The sequence below is a fragment of the Myzus persicae genome, unplaced genomic scaffold, assembly GCF_001856785.1.
Source record: "Myzus persicae strain clone G006 unplaced genomic scaffold, MPER_G0061.0, whole genome shotgun sequence".
Classification (NCBI taxonomy): domain Eukaryota; kingdom Metazoa; phylum Arthropoda; class Insecta; order Hemiptera; family Aphididae; genus Myzus; species Myzus persicae.
In genome coordinates this window covers 663880-689500 of record NW_019104344.1, presented here as the reverse complement: position 1 = coordinate 689500, position 25621 = coordinate 663880, and the positions used below count along the sequence as shown (strand labels likewise).

The following is a 25621-nucleotide window of genomic DNA, read 5'->3' as shown; positions in this document are numbered from 1 at the left end:
ATGGATGTGAAGTATGAGTAGAGTTATTCGAAATTAGAAATTAGAAATTAGAAATATTACAAGGGTTGCGTTTCAATAATTGGGTTGAATCTATTGATTTTAATTAGACGACACAAAATTATAATATGATTATGTTGTTATGTGTTACCCAATATAATTTCTTCACGCGTCTATTGTTTTAGACAAAAAAGCAGGACTTTTGAGATACAGTTATAATTGGAACATTTTTAAATCTTAATAAAGACGTTTTTAATTTTAAATATATATGTTTGTATGAAACAAGTTTTTCAGATTTTTAGAGCCAATTTAAAACCGTATAATAATATGTAATATAACATGACCATAAAAACCTTGCTATAAACTATATACGAAGCTTGTTTTATATGGCATATTTAAAATTAAACAAGATGACAAAAGGCTAAATAGCTATAGTATAACATAATAGTATACTATATTTGAGAAATATTTTAAAGATTTGTTTACTTCAATTTATTTTATACTGCAAGATATCATTTTCGAGTTGAGGTATTATACTTTAGATATCATATAATGTATAATACTCGTACATTTCTTTGGAAACAAAAGTAATAGGATATTGTGCGGAATATGGACACTAATACACTATAGCACACCATAATATAACATACTGCATTCAAAACATCGTGTATAATAAAGAAATAAAATTAATTGAAAATGTTGATTATATTTATACACCACGGTCGTTATAACAACTTTGAGGCCGCAGCGAAAAAAAAATTGTACCCAAAGAAACGCACTACTGACCGAAATACTGAAACTTACTTTTTAATTCTTTAATAAAGAAATCCGGAACGTAAAATTTGTTTAAAACGTTTAAAACAAAATGGTCAGATATTTCACATTATATTTAATAAATGCAAAACAATATAACAAGACATACTACGCACTACGCACTAGACCAAAGTCGTCAAACGGTGTTTACGGTTTCAGTAAACCGAACAATGAATTAATTGATCTTTGACTAACCAAGTAAATGAACGACGCGGCCACGCAGCAAAACAATTAACAAGCTCTTTCGTGTTTCTTTCCTACACAGTCGTTTACTCGTTTTGTGATTGCAGTGTGAGAGACCACGATTTTACGACGCTGTGGGGTACGGGGTATGCCGGTATCATAGATCTATAAACAACTTACCCTAACCTAACCAAAACTTAACTAAATACGTAGTTTATAGGTCCACAGCTGGTATACGGCTGGTAAAAGGCTGGTAATAGGTATTCCCGGGGACATAATATACGCTTGGTTATATTTGTCCATGTCCAATCATTGTTATATACTCTGTGATCATCACAGACCTTCAAACGGGTTTCCTTTATACAAGTTCGCTTAAATGCTTTGCTGTGATTCTTTGGTTAGGTTGTGTTACCATGTTGTTAGACATAAATGATTATTTTTCGTGTACACGGCAAAAGCTTATCATAGTGAAAATCCGCCTTTATACTGTCAACCACAGCCTTAGAAGATAAGGACTCTTTACTTATCATTGTGTCCGCAAACAAAGGACATTTTAGTACTTGGTTAATCCGCTATTTTTATAGAGTTTCTGTTCCAACTTTCTGTATTTTACTTTTACCAACTTACAATTAGTGATCATCGAGACATCGAGTAGACATCTGTACAAAAATATATTTGAAACTGAATATTTTTAAATATCCTTAATACAATATGTGCCAATACTCAATCAATCAATACCATTTTTTAAAAATATTTTCTATTTATATAGGTAATATGTAGGTAAGAAAATATGAAAACGATAAAGACATTTTGTGTTTTTGATGCTCAAAGGAAATATAATATTTAAATCGGCATCTTTTTTAATCACTTATCGTTCTATATTATCAGAGTTAGACAATTTTTTCACAAATAACAAAATTACTTTTAAGTTTTATTCTAATATTAGTTTTTCATTGGGCTTAATTACAACATTTTTGGTACAACAAAACACAGATAATTTTGAATCTTTATTACAACCAAAAAACAAAATGTTCAAATGGGCCTCCCAAAAATTGCACTTAGCTTACCTAGTAAAACAATTATTCTCTTAGCTCATATAATAAATAAATAAAAAAAGTGGACAAGTGGATGTCACTGAGTCGTGCAGTAATGCAGTAGGTAACAATCGGCTCACTGTAATGGATGGTATTTAACTTGAATTCGATGATATAAAATCATTGTATACGAAAAACGATTCTGAGCGAAAACATTTTGTTAGCCTATAGTATATCACTTAGTGATTTCTAATTTAGTACATTTTATGATATTATGATTGTGATAAATGTAAATTATTTTACCATTAAGCCTAAGTACTACAGTAGGTTAAAATCACTTTTGCCAAATAAAAACTACACTCAAAGAGTCATTATGTGTATAAAATATAATAATATCCACTAAAAGTGTCAAGTACCCACGAATAATATTTTTTAATTAGAACACTTGAATCTTTATTCTTTGTTATTTAAAATATAATTTCGACCAAATTTTAACATAAAATAACACTATAAAAAAACTGTGTTTATATATATTTTTATTTTTTGGTTACAGAATGAACTACTTTGTTTTAAATGGTTGATCTTTAGATATAAAACTTGAACATTTTAAAAATATTTAACTAAAAAATCATTTATACATTTTTAATTTGATAAATGTTGTCAAAATTTGAACTTTATACGCTTATAAAACAATATCGTGCATATGGATTTTTAATATTTTTCAACTAATATTGCAACAATATATCAGAAGCATTGTATTAAACTTTCACTCTTTTTTCCCAGCAAATAAAATTATATTGACATTTACAGAAAAAAACTAAAAAAATGTAATTAAATGTCTTAAACAGCTCAAAACAAGTCGAAATATTTTGAAAATGTTATCAAGTATATGAATTAATAAAATAAATATATAGTGTAAATTTAAAATATCTACAGTTATTATTCGTTTTTGGGTTTAAAAAAAATCAGAAAATCGCTGGGTAAATGAGAAATCTAGTGAATATCTAATGTTGTACAAATTTCAACTTCAAACTCTCATAAAAATGTAACTTGGATTCTCAGTCGACATTTTTTTTTTCCAAAGTACCAACTGGATTCACTTTCTTACCAGAAAAGATGCTGTTGAAGAAAATCGAAGCATTTTCATTGCCCCAAAAGCTGGTGACAGACACAAACATGACAAACATTGCTCCGCTCAGAATCTAAAATTACAAATTCTGAATTCAGTAACAATGTTTTTATATCACATTATATTTTCTAAGTAAATAGTAAGGTTATGTCTATGTGGATACAATTATTACACAAATTAGAAGTTTAACCTTCTATTTCTCGAGATGACACTTATTTTTTTTTCAAATTCAACTACCCATGTTCTTACACAGTTACAATGAAAATTAGGTAATCGAATAATAAACAAGAGTAAAAGTTTTTTTTTACATTTAGACACCTAGGTAATACCTATCGCCATTCGTATAGTTTAACCACACTATCAATAAATACAAAGTGAAAAGATTAAGCTTGGGATTTTAATACATTTTAATAAATTACAAAAAAATTATTTGGATGCCGCTCATTATTTTACGAAGTGGTTTATTTGTATTATCATGTGCATAAATAACTATGGTTCGCTGCGTGCAAAATCGGCAACGTGACACGGTCATAATATCAAAACTCATATAATCTCAGTGAATATTATGAATAAAAAACCGTGACAACTACTTTCCCTGACGTACTTCCTCATACCTAAGGAACTTAAACTTTGGGTATGCTATATTATGCTCTAATAAAAACTTTGTTTTACATTTTAATTAAAATACGCGTAGGTAGGTATATAAGCGCATCTGATAGTTTTAAATGTTTTAATACACAAGTTCAACCAATAGCATGTGTTCTTTTACTTCATTTAAGATTTTACGTGCTGAAGCTAAACAATAATTCTATATGAGTTTGAACTTTTACTAGCTGTTATTCGAGTTTGAAGTAACAATACTCTTTTGGGTAATACAATATTAATATTGGACTCGGAATAATCTCAAACACAATACAACCTAATAATATTTGAAAATGTATTAAATTCAAAAAAAACTTGTCTTAGTATTTTGGTTGAAATAGTTTATGAAAAATAAAAAAAGTGGGTATAATAACAGTAAGTTCTCATAACAATATATTCTTGAAACTATTGAAATAACTATCCTGTGTTTTGTTGCCATGTAGAGTAATACTAATAATGACTATAATAACCATAATAATTATTATTTTACATAATATTATCATCAAAACAGTCAAGATACATGATTAAGGTCGCTCCAATTTTGAAATGGTCACTGTAAATTCTATTAATGAATTACCCGGTAATAATGACGAAAACAACGAAACCAACAGTTCAGCCACTTTTACGGAAGTAGTGAACGCGCCACAGTGGAACCGTAAGAGTAATATGAATAAAATACCCAGTAAACATGAGAAAAACAATAAAAGTATTGTCGATATGCAATCGAACACACAGTCATCTTGGTGTTCTTCAAAACTCAAGATTTCCAACGAGAAACTTCAATCATTTCACCGATCATCGTCTACGTACTCACCGCTTAACAGTCCATCCATTGACGAAAGCACTCATCAAACTATTTTTCAATCAAATCGAAAGCCATTGAATTCATATTCTTCGTCACAATACACAAGTTCTGATGATTTTTTCAGTAACAATCCATTTGCTAATAGGTTAAAAAATCCAACCGTAGCTCAACAATATAGTCATTCGTATTTTGATTCGAACAGTTCGTCCACAGATAGTCAAAACGCCAACTTCGATACGTTTTTCCCAGAAAATTCAACGACTGCAGATTCATTTTTAGATAATTTGGAATCTCGAGTAATAATTTTTGTTTTGTTATATATTTATTTATTTGTACATAAACAATAGTATTATCCATCGTCGTTTAATATTTAAGCTAAATATTTATAAATTGTGAATGTTTAAAACTTAGGATCTTTTACATAAGTTCTCATAAATATAATATAATCAACTGTACTGCATTGAATATAGGAAGAACGTAAACCATCTTTAGAAATGCACTCAAAATATATTTCAGAACATCGATTTCATTGGTCGGAAAATATAGAATATTGTTCTCCGTGGGTGAGGCAAAGAGCAAAAGAAATCGCTAACCATGTCAACGGACTTTTTGAAGTGAAGAAAAAATCTGAGGAATCAGAAAACGATTCCGAGAAAATTCACAAGGATTTAAAATCTGAGGTCGTTTACGAAGACTGTGGTGAAATCGATGACGATATCACGTACAAAATTGCAAGTAAATTGTGTGATACGTTTTTAAAACATGACGAAACGAATGTGTCGGATAATCAATGTCCAGATGGTGAACATTTCAAATGGAGTAATCTCTACCAAAAGCTTATAAATTATGGACAACTTTAAAAAATATATATTATATTCAAGTGTGCTTGATTATGATATTATATTATGTTACATATTATTATTATTATATTTATTATAATGCTATTAACTGTGTAGATCTATCTAAATATTATGCGTTGAATACCGTCGACGCGTCGATCCTAGATCCAGATGTCATTATTATTATATTATACATGTATATAATTTTTTTCAAAGCATGAAAGCTTTAATACTTATTTTAACGACTGTGAGGTCTTAATAAATATTTAACAATTGAGTGTATTTTACATAGATGATATTATACTTGATGAAGTCACACTTCATGTGTGAAGTGGTCCTGCCCTTGAAATTCTTAAGCTATAAGTCCTATGTTTTCAGACGCTTAAAACGTCTGATATCCTTGGAAGTTGGAATTGCCTTTATATTGGATCGCAAATTGATTGATTTGGTGATTTGCCTCGTCTCGTTTTTGAGAGCAAATCTTTGGGTTTTGTCTTCTATAATTTAGGTATCACATGATGGTGATTCGCGTTGTTTCCTTTAATTTTCATTATTATTAATATATTGAGTTTAAGAAATGCGGTCGAGTGACAGATTTAAGTATACGGTATTTTATATTTCAACAAAATATTGTTGTGCAACGATTTACCTACAACTATTGTTAAATGTATACTTTTTTCCACATATTATTCAATAAAAAATTAATATTATTATGTGAATCATGTGGTGCGGAGTTCACCGTCATACACATACTTATTGACTGTTTCAAGTACTCAGATGCAAGATCCGAATACCACATACCACATCAATTAAGTGAAGCTCTACGTCTACAGCCCGATCTTCAATCAAACATCAACATAGTCAACCTCCTAAAAAAAATTAAATTATATAACCTAATTTAAGTCTTAACTAAAAATGCAAAAAAAAATGTAGTTCAATAACTAATGGCCTAGTGCCGATGTTTTTATGTTCAATGAAAAAAAAAAACTAATAAAAATAATAATTAATAACATTTTACTAATGCCAATGAATGAATTAACATTTCAAGCGTGCTTCTATTAAAGTATAATGTATTATGATGACCATGACTTATAGAGTTAAATGTGTTATTTAGGTACATAATAATATGACAAATATAATATACGATGATAAATTTTGATATACGTTGTAACGTTGTGCAAACAATGAAATGATGGATATAAGTCAATATAATATTATTATATGGATACCAGTTGTATATATATCATATCCTATATACACCTCGTATTTGTGTGTGTGTGTATAAAATTATGTGCAATAATATTTTAGTTTATTCGAGTGCTTTAGTTCTCGCTACGTGTTGTGCTATTTTAGTGAACCATAAATACAGAGAATTTGACCTAAACTTTCACCGAGAATAGACCCCTTTGTCATTATAATTTAAATTATTTAAGTTTATATCATAAAATGTAGGTCTGTTCACCGAATACTTTGCATAATGTTATTGTTTACGTAAAAGAAAAAAATGGAATTCAGTATCATTATTGTTTGATTTAACTTGGTCTTTGACAGTTCGATATGAAGTAGTATACATAATAAATAATATATATGGTATATATTTAATTTAGTAAAAATTATAATATTATTTTAACATCCTCGTTGGTACTTCAACAATAATTATTATTACCACAATAAATGCTTTAGTAACTTGCTTACTACCTATATTGAATATTATTATGACCTATTTTTAAGATCCTGAACTAAAATGCGACTGCTAGCTACATATGAGTATTACAATTTCATCTTTACATTAGTTTACTTCTTAAGTGGTTTTACTGTACGGTCTAGTGTAATTACAAAAATGAATTAAATCATTTTATAATTTATCGATTTCAATCGTAATTATCATTGAATTTCAAAAGTCTATGATTTTTGTGTTTTGATGTAGAAATAAAATGGTGTTTCGAAAGTCTCGTATAGGCTCCGCGAGTGGCTTTATCGATTGAGTGGTGTCCAGAACGGACACTACAGATGGTGTTTTGTATAGTATACTAGCTTTATAACCATAATAATTTTTTGTTATATAATAATGGTAGATTATATTCGAAAATGTGCGTATGTGGTACCTGCGTACAATATTATATTCTTATCTTTGGGGAATATTGCGGAAAACTGCGAAGAACAGAAGAAGAGGGGAAAAAAGTGACAGTTTCGGCAAATTTCTCATCAGTTTCCGGTGACTCGGAATAGGAGAGCTCATTTCACTGTCGTAGGTAAGTGTGTGTGTGTGTGTGTGTGTGTGTATATTATATATAAGTACTATGGGTATAGTATGTTCTGTATATATAGCTACACGCACGCAAAACATCGGCCAAACACACAAACATGATTAATGAACACAATCTCGAACAGGAGATGGCCGTTGAACCGTTCTACGGTCAAATAACGTCAGGCCGAACAAAACACACACACACACACACACACACACACACACACACACCCCGAGTTAAGGTACAACCCCCACGAGCCGGCCGTGTGCCCCCCTCCCCGCGCACCTCACAATGTATATGATATTATATGATAGTCATGCGCAGACCTTAATTTCAGCTAGGTCATGGCCCGCACGCCGCGGTGGTGTCTATAAGCATAATAATATCGTAGACCGCGGACCGATTTAATAATAATAATAATACGAATAAAATAACATTACTCATTAACTCGTGACCGCAGCACTCGGTTTTGGCAAAACTCTCGTTAGTTCCGTAGGTGTTATGATATGTACGCAAGAGTGCTGGGCCTGTGAGTGTGGACTTCTAGTACTCGAAAATCTCAAAATAAGAATGCACTTATGCATTTAAAATAGGTCGCTGTTTAAAAAAATTTAACATTTTATGAAATAATATTGTACCTGCCTAAATTATAATATTCACCCGATAAAAGATAATAAAAAAAAACAATATTTTAATTAATTGATAAAACTTGAAAAATTAATTGCACGATAATCAAACAGTTGAACGGTTGTGAAGGTATACTATAATTTATGACGGGCAACTACTAAAGTTCACTTCACACACACGCCGTGGTGTTATCGGCTAAATGATGAATTACATAACCTATAGAATAAATATTAAATACATAGGTACCTACAGGCTACAAGTTTGAAAAATGATATTATTAAACAGATTTTTACATGTTACAATATTATATTTAATATCAAAGTTGTCCAATTTTGTAACTACATACTATAGTATGCTGTTAATTTGTCTAATATACTCAAATATTCGCATCTATATGCAATAATACAATTTTGAATAAACCTCTCCTTGTGTTGTGAAATTTACCTCACTAATATTACTCTACGACCTTTATAGAGAAATACTAGAAAATTAGAAGTCCTCAGCCTTATACATAAATAAAGCTTTTTGATCACCGATATACAAATAATTATATTATTCTAAAGTACCTATTTTATCATACCACGAAAAAAGGCAATTAGTCTATGTGAAAAGATAATTTTAGCCTTAAGGTGAAACTCAAGCCCCCCTCCCCCCCCCCAACACAAAAAAAGCTAACCAATTAAGTTCACAGTTATATGAATTGCCTAATGTTATATGTAGGTACCTTAGTCCGTAATAAAAAGTATATCTACCCTTAAAATCGTATGCTAAATGAATTTAACTATAAAATTAAATTAAATTAAATGTTTACCTGCAATTATTCGTATATTATTCAACTGCACTTAATATAGCGTTTTACTATCATCGTGAGGACCAGACTTGACAAATGATGGTATGATTTACAATATGATCAATTGTCAATAATATCTTTTGTACAACAATCCAATATAATATCAATGTTATCATACTATTAAGAGCAGTTCTTCCATAGAGTATTACCTACTCAATGAGTGAGCTCTCTTTACGCTATTTATATAGGCATTAGAAATGTTAGATGCTAATTAGTTACAAACTTACAACTCGCATGTGCACATTGCTTTGTAAAATGAATACATTAATAATTAACAGGGGACATGGCTAGTAAACAGAATAATATCTTATATAGGTAAGTGTAATACATTTGGTGTAGGTCTGGTGTTAGCCATACATTGGTGAAATGCATAACTAAAAAATAATACTAAGATTAACTGCACACAACTAATTTTTTAAAAATGAATATTTTTTCAAGAGAGTTGGAATTACACTTGATACGTTTGTGCATCAGTGTAATATTATATCCTATGCATTATGCTTACTTATAATATATGCTGATACAGTTATATTTATAAAATATATCTGAAAATCACGATGAGAAAACTTGCGATAAGCCGATGAAACATTATTAAATTTCGTTAACACATCCAACATTATATTTTCGTTATTATTTTCAAGAGTTTAATTACTTAAAATGAAAAATATAAGCTACAAATCAGTTTAGCACATAACAATACTGCAATATAACAAATTATTGATATTAATTCCATTATTCCAATATAGTTTATAGTTTAAAGTTTTCTTCAATATAAATATTATATTATATTATGTAAATACAAAGAATCAGATACTAAAAATTTGTTGTGAAAACTAATAATTTATTATTATGTGTATAAGAGTATCGCGTATCTCCGGTTTTCCAGCAATATCTGTAATAATATTTTATAAGAGATAGTTAACAATAGTTCATTTAACTAAATAGCAAGGCACTATTCATCTGCCGACGAAACTAAATTAGATCAAATTGGTTCTTCTCCCAACACGCGTGTTGGATCAACTTTTTTCAATTTTCTTTTTGCGTTACAAAAGTTGACGAGTGGTCTGAGTGTTAAAAAATAAATAATCTCAACCAAGCTCAAAAAGCTAAACCCCAAGCACAGTCCCATTATACCTCCCACGTTACCTAAAATATGTTAAAATTAAATCACGTTAATAAAACAAATTAGAGTACAATATATTTTCAAAATGTGTTCTTACCCATGAATTGACCGAACGTAAAAGTCATTATTCGATTATGTCCAATGAAATTTTTACTCTGATAATAAACACTTAATATCACCGAACTAGGTGCTCTAAAACAATTAATTATATTATACAATTATTATATAATATATTATAATCATTAATAAGGGATGGAAACATCAAGAAAATGTGTATTCAATTAGAAATTATTCGCGTTCCAGCCGAATATATGACACATAATTCTTAATAAATATTCTAAGGTAAAATTTATAATCATCAGTTTCTATTTTATTTTATAGATTTAATAAACCCAGCACAAATTTACTATCAATGTAAGTTTATTTTTCTATTTGAAAATGGTAGAAATTAAAGTTTTGATAATTAATACTGTTTGTACTAATCTCTAATTTGAATAATTATACCTAAGTCATTCTAATTCAAGTAAAATAATGGAACCAAATGAATCAATTCACCAACATGATACATAATATATATAAATACAAATACACATATTATAATAATAGTATATAGGACGTAGGTAGTAAAATATATAAGAAATATAAAATATTATAAATGTATAGTATATAAATTAAGAGAATCCCGTTATATTCTCTTTGATAACACTTTGTATTGTTGACATTTTAGTATTTTACAACTTATTAAAGCGATTGTATTAATAAGTGTAGAGCGGATATAGCATATAGATATTACTTATAAATATTTATACTTGATAATTCATTTATATATAGAGATAAACTTTAATTTTTCAAAACTTTTCAAAAATGTATACGATTATGAACAGTTACGGGTAAAGTTATAGAGACCAAAACAAGAAAATATATGTTTGGCTGTATACCATGGGCGTATAATATTTTTTATAAAACGTCAAGATTTACAGCGAACATTATAATACGTAAACTTTTATGATACAAAGAAGAAAAAATTAAATTTGTTGTCAATTTTGTTTTTCTATTGTGTGGAATAATGATATTATTCTCACATCTTTATCACTCGTAGAATCATTCACATGCATTCACCTAAATACATATCCGATATCGCGTTTTTCAGATACGACTTCTTATGTCTGCTTTTTCCCTTCGCCATTTTATTTTAGGGTGGTACCTTCAGGAAATTTACTGTCAATGGTTTATATGGACCCTCAAACTTTAAGATATTATTACTCACGTTATTCGATCTCTTTCAGAATACTATTTGTACTGATATTTATTATTCCAGCGTTCTTAACTTTTAAGTACTTTAAAATTATGTTCCTGAATATTATAAACATGTTTTATTCATTATTTTTATTAAATTATTTAAATTATTTAAATTATTAAATTAATAGAAAATTATTATTTTCACGTAGATCACTGTTATTTCACTGCGGGTTCCTACCTGAATTTTTACTATCACATTTTAGAACTGTTCGCGTTATTTTACAAGTACTTATTTTTCGTCAGTACCAACGATGTAATTTCCAAAAACAACACTACTGCAATGTATACAGTATAACCCACAGTTGGTTATTAAATTTGACTACTACGCAGGTACACGAAGTATGCTCCCGGTAAACATTTTTATAGGTAAGAAAACAAAAAATCTTATCACCACTGTCCACCACACAACCCTGCAGCTATGTGTTCCGGTAATAATTTAATAAGTCAAATTATAACGATTAGTTTTAAAATGTAGGGACAAACCGTTTGTTTGATACAAAATAACGTTGTCTATTCGTTGATGAATAAATACAAAAAATGTATTATATTCCCCAGTCATAAATACACCTAATACCTGAAATTTATAAGGGATTATCTGTAGAGGGGGAGGTGACCACCCCTCAAATGTTCTTCAAATCCACATAAAATAATATTGGACTCTAATCTGAATGATAATTACAATGGTTTTACGGATATCTACAGTCTGATGAGTGTTCTTTCTATGTCTGAAAACACCTCAGAAAAATTACCCAGATCTTCAACTTCAAAAAAATATCTGGTAGAAAATTGATTCTAGTTTCTACTTTTTGGTAGAGGAGGAGTCATAATTAGTAGATAAACCTCAATACTTTACGAGCTAATCTGTATAACCGAAAGAAATTGAGAAAAACACGTTGAACAACAAATATTACCATTATACCAGGTACCTATATGTATTAACGTATTTACGAAAAACCAGATTTTTTAAAATTAATTCTGTTTTTTTTTTATTCAAAAACTCAAAATTATTTAGAGACTTAATATTTTTTCCAAAAATATATATGAGCTTTACCTAGATATCATACGATTTTAAAATATTTTGGTTAATTTATTAAAGTTTGACATTTTACTGCAGCTACAAAATATCGAAAACAGAATAACTTAAAGACACTTTTTATTTCAAATTTCTCAAAAGTTTTCCTAACAAAAAAAGTAAAAAATAAGTGCAGCATAAACCAGTATGAAATTAGTATGCAACCGTTTAAATTGAACATTTTTTGGTAGTTGAATCGGTAAGACAATATTTATTTATACAAAATCAATTTATTTGTTTACTGAATAATATTTTATTTTCAACTTTAATTTCAAAACTATATTTACAGTAATAAAACCAGGCAAAAATGGTTTTAACAGAACGTAGGCGTGAACCTAGTTTACTGATAAAATAATAACCATTTCAATAAAAAACATATTTATAAGTAATCTTGAAGTATAGTAGTAGAGTAGCTGCGGTATTATGCTGTATAATTATAAACTTGATAATAATTAATAATATATTAAATATTTATAATAAAAATAAATGCAAGATAAGTACTAAGTAGTTATGTAGTACTTCTGTTAAAAATATTTAAAATCCATTTTCTGAATTGTTCTAGTTCACCCATCATTTTCAATATCAAGGGAATTTTTTATTTCAATTATTTTTCCTTTGCAAAAAAAAGTCTTAATAAGTTGTAAATTATTGCTTTGATAATTGATGTAGATACAAATATTTACTTTAATTTTTAAATAGTATACTCTTTATACATGCATAATTTTGTCATTAAATTCTTACAGGTCAGTTTCATTTTCTTTTTTTACAGATTCAGTGAGTTGCGCATTCATTGTCGATGTTTTGAAAAAAAATTCAGTGCATCCCGGTAAACAATCACATGCATCCGACGAAGTCTCTTAAATTTACAAAAAAATGCACATCATTTGTTTTGATATAATATTTTGATTAAAAAGTGGATGTCATACACACGCTTTTTAAATAATTTTTAAAAAAAAAATTGATAAAAATGTAACATCTAAAATACATTTAAACTTGTTTATGTAAAGTAATTTTCTACAATAAATAGAAGAAAACTTAATATTTTATAGCATAGCGTTTTTAGTTTTCCGCTAACGTAAGTCAATGTTTTTTTATGATTATAAAATAAACTTAAAAAACCAACAAATTGTTTGAAAGCTCGTACCCCCGAAATTTCCTAAGCTAACCGTAAAACCGCGCAACCGTTGAATAACTTACGTGACGCAGTAACCCAACATGGCATTTTAGCAGGTCCGCAAACTGGCGTGTTTTTCGTTCCTGTAAATTTCCAAGCCAACAAAAATGATCGGTTTTTTATAAGCGTTTTGAAATCGGCCCGTACTTAAGTAATAAAAAGGCACACAGCCACACTGCGCCAAAATATTAAAGCTGCGACACTCCAAAATGCAATTATTTTTAGTGTAAACTTTGAAAAATTTGAGTTTTCTCTCGTTTTGAAAGTAACAATGTCTTATTTGGGGATCCCACGGTATCAGCTCCTCGGCGGTAGTAACCACATACGGTTTAATTGAAATAGTCGAGATCATATTGACGCTGGCTAACAATGTTGGATGTGACCTGTCGGGCCATTCGGCCGGACTGTGGATCAATATCTATAAAACAGTAATACGTGATTATATTGTACTCGTGCGTATTACATTATTGTTATAGCAGTATAAACGACAAAACCAATATATTGTAAAATTGTCGTTTTATCGTATTACGTAGAATACGTCCAACCCCTGTGCACATTGTTTGTTCATGTCCTCGGAGTGAAGTTCCAACTTCATAGTAGCACTGTGATAATCACCGTCACCAAACGTCCTCAGAGGCAAATGACCTATCAGCGCGTCGCTTCTATATCCGGTGTCCGGCTTCCAGCTACTATGATATTTTTTCCAATTGTAGTTGTTGAACTCTTGCGACCATTCGCTGAACAACATAACAATTATATAATGACATGTAGGTACTGCAGCATGTCCACGACAACTGGGTACACCTTTCAACTTTGTAACCTGCATTTCTCGGTGTCTAGTGTCTACCCTATACCGGCTATACCTACATATTTTAGGATATCGGGAAATATCTGTCCACGGGAAATTTAAAATCCAATGGTCTATATAGTTTTGTGTTCCGCGAGCAGAATTCGAAAATACGTATAGGGTACTATAAGGGGTCATATGGGTAATTTAATTAGTGTGCCCTGTTTTCGTCGCGGATAACATATATGCGTAAAATTCGTCCCCTATTTTGTCCAATTTACATCAGACCAATTTCAAAATTTAGTAACCTTTTAGTCACTAATTGTAACCGACATCAAACAATTTGTAACCAAACAGTTTCTGAGAAAACTCAATGTTCATTTGGAGGGGGAGCAACCTCACACAATCCGTGTATAAAACACAGTATTCCACATGTGGATAACACCGCAGTAAAGTAGTATTAGTTAATTTACTAAAATCGTAATAGCTATATTCTACAGGAATCCCCCGAAAAAAATAATACCAACAACTTAGACCCAAAATAACCCTGGGGTAAAAGTTTGTATCAATAACACATATTATATTTACGAGATTTCAATGTCATTATAATATTTAAATAAAAACGAACAGTCAAATTTTGAAATTCAATATTATACATTATGTCAGTATAGTTATAATAATATATTCGATCGATATGACTGGCAGACCGTCTCCGCTCTAAATTGTTTTTATCGCAAATAATAGGTATATAAAATATTTAATCATTTAATACAAATTAAAAATAAAATTGAAAATTCCCAATATATTTTTAAAGGTTTTTCAAACTGCAGTTATGTTTTAATTCAAAAACATCATTTGTGGCTTTGTGGAGACTTAATAATTGCACAATAAATTTTACTTTGCACAATGACCTAAAAATATTTGGATTAATTTTATCTATTTCCTGTGTTGCCTAGCTATTTATATTTCATACCTTGAACCCGTTATCACTGCTCTGCGGTAAGGTAGTATCACAGAACAATAAAGGTAGTATTAGGGTAGTAGTAAGGTAGTATTTACTCAAAAGTTATTAAAATAGTCAATAATAAAAAATATGATAGATGTGTAGTATTAGTTTTATATATTACTCCTCGCCGCTCAATAAGTCCCTCATCGGCATCATATTGAACGAGTAACACAGGCCATACGACGTGAACGTTTCTTGAAATAGAACGTTGCACGGTTCGTTTTCTGTTGATCGTAACCAAAAAAATGACTTGACCACTTCTTCACACGGAAAGGACAAATTCTGTTAACACGTCCAACATCAAAACAAAATTATAACTTATAGTTGCTAAAATATTCCTGATTTCCGGTTTGATATTTTTATGTCCTAAGTCAATATAAATTTAGTTGTATAATCATGGTATACTTAACCTAGATACCTATTAACGGATATAAATTATTTTTATTGCCACCCGGACAAGTTCAAAATTCAATTACGTATGCTAATTGATATCGAACAACTACAATAATAAGACCAATGTAATTATTATAAACGAAGAAAATAAAATCCTCTCTCGTGATGGTTGGTATGTACGTCTTCATATTCAACTAGGATATATTATTATTATTTAACTTACCTATATGTTATCATAGCTGATCATAATAGTTAGGAGTAGATATTTTATACTATATAGCGCAGTTGATTAAAATTATAATATTTTAAGACCAACTGATAATTTTTAAATGCATTTTACTTCATCATATAATTATAATTGAGTTTTTTTTTGTAAAATATAAATCTTAATTGCAAACATTGGGCGGGAGTTGAGAAAGTTTACAATAGATAGAGAGGTTGCTAAGATCGTTGAATTATGTCATAACTCTTCATCACATTGTTTATGTTTTTGTTTTGTATATACATATACGATACGAATACACACTGCACATGTCATGATCTATTGAATAAATACACCACAGTGTAAAAACTTGTAGGATAATAAAAACGCTTTACACGAGTTGGATAATATTAACAATAATAACAATAATGGTATACTTTCCTTTAGAGCTTGCGAAACAAAGGAACCGTCTAGAAAATCTTCATACGATTTAAATTTTTTTTTCATTAGTTTATTTTCGCAAACACCGTACATTGTATTCCGAATTAATCTGTCGAAAAAAACACATAAAACTAAACAAATGGCCATCGAATATGTTTTGTTAGCGTATATGTGTATAGAAATCCCGTATAATACTTGTTTTCGTAGTCGGTATTGTTAACATCCGAATAGTTATAAACGGATGGGCGGACTTTGTTCGCACTGCACACCGTAACTGCCGGAAACGGAATCTCCCAAATAGACGAAACCGAGTTGTCTAACGATATTATTGCTGGCATCTCGGAGAACATGCTTATTAAAATGTAGATCGACACACCGCATAGTATGTATATGGCCACCAAGATAATGGCCCAAAAGAACCTGAAATAATTTTAAAATATTATACGAGTATTACGGTATCAGTATATTTTATAATATTAAGGCATTATAGGTATAGGTACAAAAAACTATGATTAGAATGTGATATTGCGATTCCGTGTTAAATTAATCGGAAACGATATAATATAATCTGTCATTCTAGGACCATATAATCCTTTACTCTATAGATGTTACAATGTATTTCAAGCGTATATAGGTTCACTTGTAATTTATCTATCCGTAGTGGTGGAAAGAATCTAAAAATCGTGGCGTATGACCTGCAGCTATAACCTTAAAGAGGGGTGCCGGCTTACACATACACAGAAATAAGTTTTATGGACAATGGTAAAATGTTACCAGATATAAGAAATGCTAATATAAATATTTGGCGAAAACTTCAAGTGTCTACAGTTATTATGGTTTCTATAATTACAAAAGAAAAATATATTTTATCAAATATTGGTTTTGAGTAAAAAGTATACCATTTTTTTCAATTTTTATTTTGTTTTTTTATATGTTTTGAAAAACTACAAGGAATTTTCAATTTTGACCCATCAAAAGTACCAATTATATTTGCCTTTCTACCAGAAAAGATGCTGATGTCGATAATCTGATCATTTTTACTATCCTTAATGTTGATGACAGACAGAAAAAAAAACACTTATCGTTGTAAAATCAATACATTCATTAGATAAGCTCAAAATCTAAAATACATAAATAATTTTGAATAATGATATACATATGATAATAAATAATATGGATTAAGATAATTACACGAGTAAAATTGCTAATAAAAAAATATTGATTTTCACAAATAATTCGGATTTGTGTTACCAAGTTTTTATGATGTATACAAAAATAATTCACATGAAGAATTAAATAATAAGTTGTATACCGAAATGTCCAACTTCATGTTATGTTTATTTTTACTGTAAATGATGAAGAAATTATTTAAATAGTGTATCGGATATTTTGAAAGTTGCCCTAAAATGTCCAACAAATCGAGATAAACATGTTAAGCACAAAAATATGTTGCAATAAAAAGTTGCACAGCTTGTGTGAACTTGGAAGCTCAAACTTTGAAATTGTTCCCTAGTTAAAATAATGTCCGACAAATGTTGAAAGTTGTCCAACAATGTTCAACAATTTATTAACAAATTTGTTGGACTGCTTGGACCGATGCTGCTAATGTTGCGCTGCCAAGTTCACAAGGGTTTGGTGCTATTGTTAATAAATGGAGCTACGAGGTCGTAGTAATTTTTTGGTAATCTGCTTACGATGCAGTTGACTCTGCCTATTGTAATGATTAACTCTTTTCTAATTAATGGCGACACTATCAAAATCTTTATTATAATATATATTATATTGTACATTGTGTCATTTAGTTCTTATCTGTATATACATAAACTATTCTCTCGACGACACTCATCTGTCCGAGCTCGACAACAACACTATTTTCAAGTCTCCATTCGACTACGGTTATGCGTAGTAGTGGTGTATGTATTCATTTCAATGTGTTTTTTTTTATTTTTAATGTTCGCGTTTCGTGTTTTAACAATTGTATAAAACATCTTTAAAAAATATAATTGTATTTATTATTATTTTTAAGGTATAAACTATAAAAAACATTTGGCTTCTTTCCAAAGAATATAGGTCCTCTCCATTTTTCTCACACAACGTTTGATATACCTACCGGCTACCCTATATAATCTGTATAATGTGTATTCTTTTATAAAAGTTTTATTTTTTATATACAATAATATATGCATTTAAATTATTCTTCTTCAAAAATGTTTTAATTGTTTTAAATGTTATATTATGCATGAATACGAATAACACAATACATTTTTCAATATCAAAATGTTATATTATGAAGTTGCCGTGCGAAAAAGTAACTATATTTTATATTTTATATGTACACATTATTTTGTGAACCATATAAACTAAAAATTACGTGATTATGTATTCCGTATAATATAAGTGTATAACATGTATACATATATAATATAGTGTCTATAGACATTGCACGGTTCATAGGACAAACGACAACTCTTGAATGTTCGACTATTACATAAGTGTGCACATACATAAATATATACTATAATACAGTACATATGACATATATACAATATGTATATTATATATGCATGTACATAATATACAACAGCTAGCGTTCTCAAACTATAAATTGGTCGAAAACATATATACAGTATAAGCTGGGTAATATCTAGAGAAAACGAACCGGATGATTGCATATACACACTGTGTATACTTTATATGACAATCGCGCACGGGAATAAATGAATAATATATTCCATAAAACTCGCCCCTGATTTGACCTATTTCCCGAATTTTTTCATCTAGTCATCTCGTATATACCTATATGTATGTATTTACTATTTAATGTACCTATATTATACATTTCGTTGTTTTCGTTGCACGCTTTTAACGCAAATCCATTATTCGATTGCAAGAAAATATAATATGGAAATGGTACTGATGCAGTAGTATATGCGAATACACGGCACGAAGCTCGAGTTTGATTTCCACAATAAAACTTTTTTTTTTAGTTTCTACACTGCACACAAAACCACCTTTTATTCGAAAGTCTAGCACGAAAAGTAAACAATATAACACGTTATCGTTGTACCAAATAACTTCGCTAATTCTTTGAGCTGAATTCCTCATTACTCATAATATTTTAATGATAACGGTTTATTATAGTGTCGGTATAGGATTGCAGGTAAATTTCACGATATTATAAGTGTTTATGGGTACTACAATATCTACATAATAGGTATATTTCATAAGCATAATATGAAGGTATTCAAGCGTATATATAATAATATGTTTAACCATTAACCAGCGCAAAATATTCATATTAAAAGATAAATATATACGTTTAAAAAGATTGATTTAAGTTCATAAAATAAAGTTTATTTGGTAAAAATTACGATTTTATAGACATTTTTCAAGGTAATTAAAATTGTTTTTCAAAACTTGGAATCGTGAATAATTGTAAATCGGCCGATGCGGATTTTTAAAAAGTATACCGAAGAAAATACTTAATAATTCCGATTAAATTTTAAATTTTTGTCATCATTGATGCGTCATACTCACATCAAACATCGACGTCAATATTCCTAAACCTAATATAATGTATACAATAATGAATAAAATATGCAACATGCATATAGATTGATAATAGGTTTACAGGGTGATTCGTTGAGAATGTTCACTCCTATTTTTTCCTTAAATAATGAATTTATTAAAGTTCAGATTTTTTAGAATTTTTAGTAGGTAGGTACAATAAAACATCCCTTAGGTAATTATTTATTTGACAGGCATGCATCCCTTTATAGATATAATAGATATAATATAGTACAGTAAGTCAGTAAAATATTGATAAATTTGATAAAGTACATAAAATAATAAACAAAACGTTTAGATACAAAAATAATATTCATCAATAGATATAATAGATACTCTTGGTAAGAGTAAGTATAAATAAAAACCAGAGGCTTGGTGAGGCGCTGTCGATCTGCGGAAACGCTCTGAATGTACGTACTGGCCGGCGTTGCTAGCTCCCGGATGGGTGACCACCCGGAATTTTTAGTAATAAAATCCCTGCCACACATACAATACTTGATCTAAAACCAACCGTCCCCCCTACACACAGCTAATGGCCATAGTTGCTATGCTTTAGTTCAATACAAAATTTAAAAAATGCATTGCACAAGATTGTTATTTATTACATCCGTAATTTTTGGTAATGAATTGGAACAATGAAAGGAATATAAAGTCATGTGAAACGGGAAGGAACTTTAAATATGACTTGAGAGATCAAAGAAGGAGGATCAATAAGTCCATTCATCAAGAATATTATAGTAGGTATAGGTATAAATAATTAAACTAATTATATTGTTGTTATGGTAATTATGAAGTTTAATAACAATTAGACACCTAAACTAAATAAGATAGGTGCTCGTCTCAAAACAAAAATATTTGTACCTATATGCTCTTTAAATTTTATAAACAATTAAGTACGTATGAAATGATGGTACTTCATCAGAATTTGGATAAGCGCATTGTTAAACGAAAAAATGGAGATGAGTATGCGCTTGGAGTATCACCCTGTATTAATTATATATTGATGTACTTGCAGACACGTCACCCCCGTAAACTGAGGTCCGCTTTGGTGAAAACGTGTGTCAATCAAAACTGTTAGGTACCGGGAGGTCAAGTAAGTTTTTTTTTTATACAATATGATTTTATATTATTTTTCAATTTCATAACTGTAACGAACTTGGAGTAAAAAAAATAAAAAAAAACAGATACAAAATTGTGGAAAACAAAAACTCCGCTCGTTTAGTATTATCAGTAAAGTTGCAGACTCTTTCTCGTTTTTAATTACCTGTACATATATATTATTATTATTGTATATTCATTCGATCGAACTCAAGTTTTTTCTGGACTGAATATTTCGTTATTCTTGAACATGCAATTGAAACAGAAAATAATACTATAATGATATAATAAACAATTTTTATCTCCCCGCACCATCCGCACCATAAGGGTAGATAAATAGGTACAGTTGGATTATAATTTACGAGAATTGTTATTATTATAAAGTCGGTTGTCAAAATATAATTCTGTACCTACAGCGTGAATAAAGCATATTTGTGATGTATATTGTTATTAATTTATTATTATATATTTATATGAATATGTTTACAATAATATAATATGGAATTAAAATATGATATCGGTAGGTTTATTTTTCCACGTCCACTAGCGTAAATTTTGTACGATAGGTTTTAGAAAATTTAATTCTTTCCACACAGAACGAAAACTAAAAATGTTTCTACTAAAAAATTTCAAATTTCCAAAATCCATTATAAAATCTTAGATTTTCCTTAATTTTTTGTTTGTTTTTCTTGACGCTTTTCAAAATTATTAGGAATTTTTCACCTTCAAAAAGTGCCAATTAGATTAATTTTCCAATCGAAAAAGATGACGTTGAAGAAAATCGGACCATTTTTACTAATTCAAGACGTGATTACAGACAAACACAAAAAAAACACACACACAAACACTATAAAATCAATACCATCAAATCGCTCAGCTTAACATCTATAATGGAAACCAAATTAAGCAGCTGCGGCCTGCGGGTAGGTATCGACAAAGTACGAGTAGGTTATCCTTATCACATAATGATATTATAATGTAAGCTTTTACAGATCATTATAGGACATTGCAATTATTATTAGCTTACTTTCCAATCTTATTAAAATTGTTTTCCACAAAATGAAAGAAGCCGTGCAAGCTAGTCATGGAGCAAAACGTCTTAAACTCAAACGTGGGCGATTTGGGTTTGTTATATTTCTGGTGCACGAGACTATTTTCTTGGTACGTCGATGACTTGTTATCTTTGACGGCTCCATACGGAAAAAATGATCTCTACAGACAGATAAACATAATATTATTATTAAGATTCAATAATATTATGTAAATAATGATACCTAATAATAATAATATTCATTACACATACCTAGGTAAGCCTACGTAAATGAAATCCGATGATTGTTTTTTATTATTATAATAATTAAAAAGTGTTTTTTAATAATGAAAATGTAATGTATTATTGCCGTATTGCATAAGAATTGATTGACTATTAATGGTTAACTAAAATTGAATGTACTTATCATGGGCCACTAAATCTTGTTTAAGGGACCATTAGCTCACTATTGATTCATTAAATGTTAAGTGCAATCCGGCATCGGTAATATAAGTTATGTACCATACTTATATAATCAGTTTAGGTCTACAATTGTTGAAACTTTAAGGTGACTTTAAACAAAATGAAAAACAAACAAAAAACCACAATAAATTAGCACTTTATTGTGTCGTAATAAATACCGTTATATAATATTATTATGATGTTCGATTGTATAATGTATTTTACATAATATTTTTTTTCATAGACAATTGATTTGTTTTTAATCTCTGTCATCGTTTTTGTTCAGCTAATATCGTTCAAACAAAAAACTTCGTAACAAAATATTATGTTTGCTTAACAAATTGGATTGAATAATATACATTCGGATTGTATCGGACATTTTATTTTTTTAATTAATCCCAGTCGGAATAAAATAACAATATTGATTATGATAACACAAACGTGCCTCACTTACCTGAAAAAACTTTTTGGTCGTTATAACTATCTATAATAGGTAGGTACTTACCTACTATTATGCTCATATATAGTCATTTCGTTTGCATTATTAAAACATAATAATATGAATAATATGAACCTTCTATATAATTGTATTCATTAATTATTGTAACAAAACAATTTTTAAAGTAGCAAAATTACCAGGTAGTATTTTGTACAAAAAACCCAATACCGACGTGCATCACAATATTTTTTTTAACAATCCGCATTCATGATGAAATGTTCCACCTCACTATATGTACAAAAACTTAGTATTTATAAGAAACTTTCCCTAAATCTGCTTCATATAAGATTGTCTTGGTCTTCCTCTTCCCGGTTCCCATAATTTAATAAGAACTTACAATTATAAATAGTAGGATGGGAACAGGATGAAACGATTTTTGACCGAATTTGGCACGAATTGCATTCGTTTATTGAATTTTGCTTACACAAAATACAAGTGACGTGACTCAAAATATTTAAATTAACTATTTTTCAAACAAATTAAAAAATACCTCAACTGAATTATATACGTATATTCATGTAGGTATATAGACAATAGGTATTAGACACTCATACAACCAATATAGGCGTAGAATTCACTCGCATATTTTGAAAATTTAATTAAATTGATCTTCTCATTTGCCCTAACTATAGATTATTCGAAAAAACCAACTATCGGCAGTAAAAGTTCACCTTAAGCAATTAGCTTTGTTCGATTCGTAACGATGATAAATTAATACGAACGTTTGAGCTGCCTTTTTGATATTTTTAATCAGTTGTATAATATATACTCAGACTACCAGGCACGGTAGCAGTGCTACCAGCATCAAATTTTGGGCAACCGTACTAAATGTTTTTATGAGCCAATAATAATAGTTTTACAATAATAAAATACAACCCATTACTAGCAGTGCGGGTGTCACATATGTGATAATTTCTAAGTATAAATATATAATCAATGGTTAACCCCCAGTTTAATATATTATATTATATTAATATATTATTTTCATAAAATATTATTAATATACCTATCAAAATTTCAAAAATTACCAAATGCATTCCAATGGGTCATTAAAATATTGGGTGCTATATCCTGTACTCCAGGTCCAACGACCCCCCCCCCCCCTTGGGCCTACCCTGAAGTATGTATGAGGTATATGTTATGTATATTAGCTATTAGGCGAACATTGAATGACAGTGCACGCATCATTATATTTTGTTTTAATTATCTATAACTTAAAGAACACGGACCTTGATGGTGAGCGAATATTGCAGCCTATTTAGAAACTAAACGGAAACTGAAGTGTTAATAGTCAATTTTTGTGATTTAAAAGTCGAGATCAAATTTGGTACTTAAAAAATCATCACCAGTGTCGCAGTTAAACGGATCAGATTACCAGATACTTTAGTCACAGGTCGTTAACTGGCGAAAAAACTTTAATTCTGCTGCAGGCTTGTTAAAATTGCCCGTCTCGATTGGACCTTAAGATTTAGGTTATATTATAGGTTTATAAATTATAGCTTCTGAAATTCAACGCGATATTCCCGTCACGTCTTAATCTCTGTCTGACGTTTATTTATGACATACCTATTGTTAACATATTTTACCATTCCACAACCTATTCGGAAATTCCAAAGCGCTTTTCTGACAGTCACGTTGTGTAAGAAACCGAAGATAGTTAGGTACGACTGGTTCAAATCCGGTGAAAACGTAACAGAATGTGGCGATTTTCTTCACATTTTCTCAATTTAAAAAAAAATTCCGAAAAGCCAGGGGGGGAATGGCTTAGCTTTCCTCACTCCGTTCACCTATGAATGAACTTGCCTACAACAGCAAACAATTCATACTAAAAAGATAAATATTTTTATTTAGATAACTATATATTATCTAGATAACGCACAACACTGAATCATATACTATAGTACTATAATACTTCCTATGTGGATATTGGAAAACAAAACGTACCGTTTTAAAATATTGGCTGAGCAGGTTTTCCAGCTGCTCGTTTTCGTTTTTTCTCGTATGCATTTGGTTTCAACGGTGTGTCTCTTGCGTAACATAAAAATATAAAATACGTAAGTAGGTACTACCTATGTGAAGTAGTGAAAAATACGTTTGAGCACTTGAAGAGTCTCTGACGAAGCGGATTAGCGTGTTTAATATTTTAAATTGTAATATTCAGTGTGGGTGTGTGTTTCACTCGTTAAATATTTAAACACACAATTGCAATAATATCATCCCCAAGGGTACATTGATGATATGTTCGATTGCACTGAACTGCAAGAACGGCAACAGTAAAATGGGAAGGTTGGCTATCAAAA

The 25621-nt window shown here is 29.6% G+C and overlaps 2 protein-coding genes across 4 annotated transcripts; both read right to left on the bottom strand.

Moving 5' to 3' along the window:
- Positions 1-9845: 9845 nt before the first annotated feature.
- Positions 9846-15849, bottom strand: LOC111041363 (pickpocket protein 28-like). 3 transcript variants are annotated; one of them, XM_022325614.1, is made up of 7 exons: positions 15751-15849; positions 14366-14573; positions 13984-14254; positions 13860-13919; positions 13404-13518; positions 10389-10483; positions 9846-10314 (listed from the first exon to the last, which is right to left on the bottom strand). In XM_022325614.1, exons 1-7 carry the CDS (start codon positions 15783-15785, stop codon positions 10151-10153), a joined length of 948 nt encoding a protein of 315 aa, XP_022181306.1. In that variant the 5' UTR covers positions 15786-15849; the 3' UTR covers positions 9846-10150. The 3 variants fall into 3 exon arrangements, 2 of the variants coding, with proteins under 2 accessions (XP_022181306.1, XP_022181305.1); XM_022325613.1 differs by lacking the exon at positions 15751-15849 and having other exon boundaries at positions 14366-14834; XR_002605319.1 differs by lacking the exons at positions 13404-13518; positions 15751-15849 and having other exon boundaries at positions 10209-10314; positions 14366-14834.
- A 692-nt stretch (positions 15850-16541) lies between these two features.
- On the bottom strand, positions 16542-25501 carry LOC111041364 (amiloride-sensitive sodium channel subunit alpha-like). Its single transcript, XM_022325616.1, has 4 exons — positions 25266-25501; positions 22358-22542; positions 16861-17085; positions 16542-16774 (listed from the first exon to the last, which is right to left on the bottom strand). Exons 1-4 carry the CDS (start codon positions 25326-25328, stop codon positions 16564-16566), a joined length of 684 nt encoding a protein of 227 aa, XP_022181308.1. The 5' UTR covers positions 25329-25501; the 3' UTR covers positions 16542-16563.
- Between the last annotated feature and the right edge of the window lie 120 nt (positions 25502-25621).